Source organism: Gossypium arboreum, chromosome 10, assembly GCF_025698485.1.
Source record: "Gossypium arboreum isolate Shixiya-1 chromosome 10, ASM2569848v2, whole genome shotgun sequence".
NCBI lineage: Eukaryota > Viridiplantae > Streptophyta > Magnoliopsida > Malvales > Malvaceae > Gossypium > Gossypium arboreum.
The window spans coordinates 5,217,326-5,222,435 of NC_069079.1; the positions used below are offsets into that span (position 1 = coordinate 5,217,326).

At 31.9% G+C, this 5,110-nt stretch overlaps 1 protein-coding gene across 1 annotated transcript; it reads right to left on the reverse strand.

The window, feature by feature from the left end:
- Nucleotides 1–811: 811 nt before the first annotated feature.
- LOC108488092 (histone H3-like centromeric protein CSE4) lies at nucleotides 812–3,331 on the reverse strand. The gene is made up of 4 exons (XM_053019950.1): nucleotides 2,813–3,331; nucleotides 2,658–2,734; nucleotides 2,513–2,575; nucleotides 812–1,365 (listed from the first exon to the last, which is right to left on the reverse strand). The coding sequence occupies exons 1-4, from the start codon at nucleotides 3,218–3,220 to the stop codon at nucleotides 945–947; spliced, it is 969 nt and encodes a 322-aa protein (XP_052875910.1). The 5' UTR covers nucleotides 3,221–3,331; the 3' UTR covers nucleotides 812–944.
- Nucleotides 3,332–5,110: the final 1,779 nt, after the last annotated feature.

Genomic DNA, 5,110 nt, shown 5'->3' on the forward strand with positions numbered 1-5,110 from the left:
TAATATATTTTTGTTATAACTTTATAAAATACACATAAATTACTTTTTATTGTATAATTTTAATATTTATAATATATCTTTATAAAAATTTGATCATAATCATCTCAAATATTTGTGTTCATGCTTATAATATATTCTTCTTAAAGGAGAATCATATACTAACGTTTGAAAAATTACTTAATAATTATTTCAATTCTCCTCCTCCTCAACAATTAAAAAGTATAATGTAATAGAGTGTTCCAATTATACAAAAACTCACCAATTATACTGACAATTCAAATTTCAAACGTGTCATTTTGTATAATTATAAATAGTACAACATTATGTATAGCAACTCGACAATTACGGATAACAAGTAAAATTATTTAACATTGCAAGCGATGATTAAATAAGCCTTTTCTTCACCCATTCCACTTGTATCTAATACAACATCACCACAAACGTTGGGTGGTTATCAGCAACCATATTTCTCAATAACCTGATTTTAACCCTTAAAACATCGTACGTATATCCAACACTGCAATTTACAAACACGTTTCTCAACGTTATGTGTTGATTTTGGCAATAACAAAAATCTATGAATCAAATTTATTTTTAATCTTGAACTCTTGAACACTCTGCTAGGAAAAAGGAAGTTGAAGACCAGCTATTCGATTGATACAATGATTGGTCAAATGGAGACTGTACTTTACGGGTAAGTTCATAGCAAAAAGAAAAGAAAAAGAGAGAAGAAATTCCAATTAACCAAGTGTAGAATTCTGTTGATGGAAGCGAAGACTACTTGCTGTGCTATAGAACAGCGAACAAACGATTCATGATGGTAAAGCATCCATTAAATTTTCATCGATTTACACCGAACATTTGCAGAGACTGCAAAGACAATAAAATGAGCAAAAAACTTAGATCTCAAATCCTAAACATCAATCAACTAAAAACAAGCTGACCTAAGCTCTCTCTCCTCTAATCCTCCTAGCAAGCTGGATATCTTTGGGCATGATTGTAACCCTCTTAGCATGAATAGCACACAGATTAGTATCCTCGAACAGTCCGACGAGATAAGCTTCGGCAGCCTCTTGAAGAGCGGCGACGGCACTGCTTTGGAACCTCAAATCCGTCTTGAAATCTTGAGCGATTTCTCTCACAAGCCTCTGGAACGGAAGCTTTCGGATCAAGAGTTCGGTGCTCTTCTGGTACTTCCTGATTTCCCTAAGAGCTACAGTTCCTGGCCTGAAACGATGAGGCTTCTTCACTCCTCCGGTCGCCGGAGCTGACTTCCGAGCAGCCTTCGTGGCTAGCTGCTTACGTGGAGCCTTGCCGCCGGTTGATTTCCTAGCAGTTTGCTTGGTACGAGCCATTTGTTGAACAATTCAATAAGACAATAAGAGAATTTGGCTGATTGGATTGCACGAAAAAGGATAATCTGTGGAAAGTATTTTCGATGAGGTATTTGACAGAATTTGGAGGGGATATATAAAGGGGAATTTGGGGGAGCGGGAATATTTAAAATTGGGCCAATATGAACTGTATATTTTATTATTATCGACGGCAGTTAAGTTCGGGATTGTGAGGGTCGACCTAAGCCGTTCATTAATGAGATATCTGGACGGGTGTGATCAAATAAAGCTAGTGAGAACTGGATAGTGATCCACGTGACATTCAAACAGCCAATGAAATTCATCCATTTTCTTTTGCCTTTTGTTCATATTGCTCTTCACATTCACATGATACTTTATCATGCTCCTAAAACTAAAAGTTAAATTTTACAAGTTTCATGCGTTATTTATTTAAATGTTTAATTATTTTAGGTTAATTATTTATATATTTAAAATTTCAATTAATGTAAGTAATTATTTTAAATTTTTATACAATGTCTAGTTTTTTCTATGTCGCAATAATAATAATGTTAATTATTTAAATTAAGGTTGAATATTTATTTTAAGTATATAAATTAATTATTTTTATTTATTTGATAATATATTTTAATTCATTTAGTATGAAATAATTAAAATATTTTATTTTAATATATATATATATATTTTTATACATTTTAATAATTAAAACTATAGTGAACTTGTAACTTAATATAAATATAAATTGCAATTCAATATTTATAGGATTTTATCTATTTGAATTTTACATAACTTTAATATAATAATAAATAATAATAAACATAAATTACAATAGAAGTGTATCAATATGAATATGAAGTGTACTCTTTCAAATTTATTTTAATTTTATTATGAATATTACAAGTAAGTAAATTCATATTATTCGTTTAATATATTATTAGTCTAAATAAATTTTATTTCATTTACTTTATTAATTCAAAAATTGCAAGTTATTATGACAAAAATTTTGCACTAAAGGTACAAATTTCACTAATCACGACGTTAGAATTTGAAATCCACTGGGACAAAAATTACAAGTTAAATTCAATGCCTTTAAAAATGTTTAAAGGCATCAAGGAACATAAGGCAGACTGCTGGAAAAACAGATACAAAGCAGATTTCACCTGTGGGGAACAATAGAATTTGAAATCCGCAATTGTCCCAATGTGTCTATGTGCTGCATATCTCTACATCTCCTCGCCAAAAAGATTCAGAAACAATCACCAGATTAAATGTGAAATAGAACAAGCAAATCTTATACGGTTGAACCTCGCAATTTGAAGAATATGTTGCAATTTCATGAAACCGTTAAAATTCCATAGAATTTCATTAATGATTTGCAGAGACTGCAAATACAACAAAATGAACAAAAAAGTACAGATTTCTAATTCTAGGAATCAATCAACTAAAAACTAACAGACCTAAGCTCTCTCTCCTCTAATCCTCCTAGCAAGTTGGATATCTTTAGGCATAATGGTAACCCTCTTAGCATGAATAGCACATAGATTAGTATCCTCGAACAGTCCGACAAGGTAAGCTTCAGCAGCCTCTTGAAGAGCAGCAACGGCACTGCTTTGGAACCTCAAATCAGTCTTAAAATCTTGAGCGATTTCTCTCACAAGCCTCTGGAACGGAAGCTTTCGGATCAAGAGTTCGGTGCTCTTCTGGTACTTCCTGATTTCCCTAAGAGCTACAGTTCCTGGCCTGAAACGGTGAGGCTTCTTCACTCCTCCGGTCGCCGGTGCTGACTTCCGAGCAGCTTTAGTGGCCAGCTGCTTACGCGGAGCCTTACCACCGGTTGATTTTCTAGCAGTTTGCTTGGTACGAGCCATATGTCAAAACGATTTGATGAGAAAATGAGTGTTTCGATTGCTCGAAAGCTATAATTTTTTGAAGGAAAAGGTTTTCGATGGAACGATTTGGTGAATCTGGGGATATATAAAAGGGAAAGCGGGAATGAGTATTTAGGAAATATTTTAAATAGGTCAATCTGTGCCGTAGATTAAATGGGTTATCGACGGCTACTAAGTTTTTAATGTCGTGATCCATGTGCGATGAAAGACGGCCAATAGGATTCGCTCTTTTAAGCGGCATTGATTTAAAGTTTGGCGCATTTTTAATATTTTGTTCAAGAAATTAAGACGTCAATTGATGATATATCAACGGATAGGATACGTAAAGGCATTAAGAAATGGAGAGCCATCCGTGAGATAGTCGAACAGCCAATGGAATTTATGCATTCCTTTTCACACTTCACATAACATGTATTACTTTTATCCCTTCTTTCCTTGTTTTGAACTTCATGCTTAATTCACAATTTTGTCAAACGAAAATAAAAATTGTGAACTATATTTAGCTTCCAATGATATTTACAATTTTATTTTTGAAAAGTAAAAATTACGGTTGTAGTTTAATTTTGTTATCAATATTGATTTTTTTTTTGGAGCATTGAGGATCATATTTCGTATTAGGCTTATTTTATAATTTGTCTTATTTGATTTTAGTTATTTATTTGTATTTTTTTAGAATTTTGTGTAGATAATCTTATGTTTGTTATTGGAGAGAAGATTGAATTAAGATAATTTTTTAATGATTCTTATATGATCTACTTATTTTATTTAGCGATATATGCAATTCAAAATTATATGAGCTGGCCGATTAAATCTTAGCTCGATTAGTATAAGCATTATTGCCTATGTTGGATGATATAGGTTTGAGTGTGTTGAAGCGCATTATACTCCTATTTATGGGTTGAAGAGGGGTTATATGTAGTTCTATGCATTATGTCAAAAAGAACATATATGATCAGAACCTATATTAAGATTGTTAAAAAAAATTTATATGAGCTGACTTTATGAAGATTCATTCTTATTCTTATATAAAGGGTAATTGGATTGAAGTTTGCTTGTTGAAGCCTAGATTCATGCTTTAAATATGGAAGGTTTGTTTAACCTTGATAGAGGTTTTATTGTTACGACAAGTATGTAAGCAATGGCTCATGTAGTGCCAACGATAGTAGCCACTAAGGTTAACATGGCGATAGGCAACATAATTTGTTGTTTTTTGAGTTAGCAATATGTTCAACAATATCATACGGGTAAACGACTTGTGGATGTGTGTTGGCTCATATTTGAATATCCTTATTGTGAAGTGACAATTTTTAAGAATGGATCAATCCAAATCAAGGCAAATTGAATCCATTGTTTTATAAAGATTAGCTTAATTGATTTGAAAACTTATATAAAAAAATCTTTGATTTATTTTGGACTTTATGGGGATATTTATAAAGCATTTTTAATGGAATATTGGTTGTAATTGATCTTTATCTTAATAGGGCTCAAACTCTTATGTCTTAAATGTCTTTGGAAGTTAAAATGGTGTAGTTTTTATAACACTTACTTGTTTATTGAAGAACATATATTTGAGAGTGTAAAGTAATAGGCCTCAAACTCTTATATCTTAGATGTCTTTGGAAGTTAAAATGGTGTAGTTTTTATAGCACTTACCTGTTCATTGATTAAAATGGTGTAGTTTTTATAGCACTTACATGTTCATTGAATAACATGTATTTGAGAGTGTAAAGTAAATTGATATCAACAACACATTTCTTAATGGGGATTTGGTGAAAGAAGTCTACATGCTTCAACTACCAATATTTGAACAATCAGGTGATAATGGTGAATGTTTAATTTGCAAGGTTCATAAGGCTTTTCATGGACTTA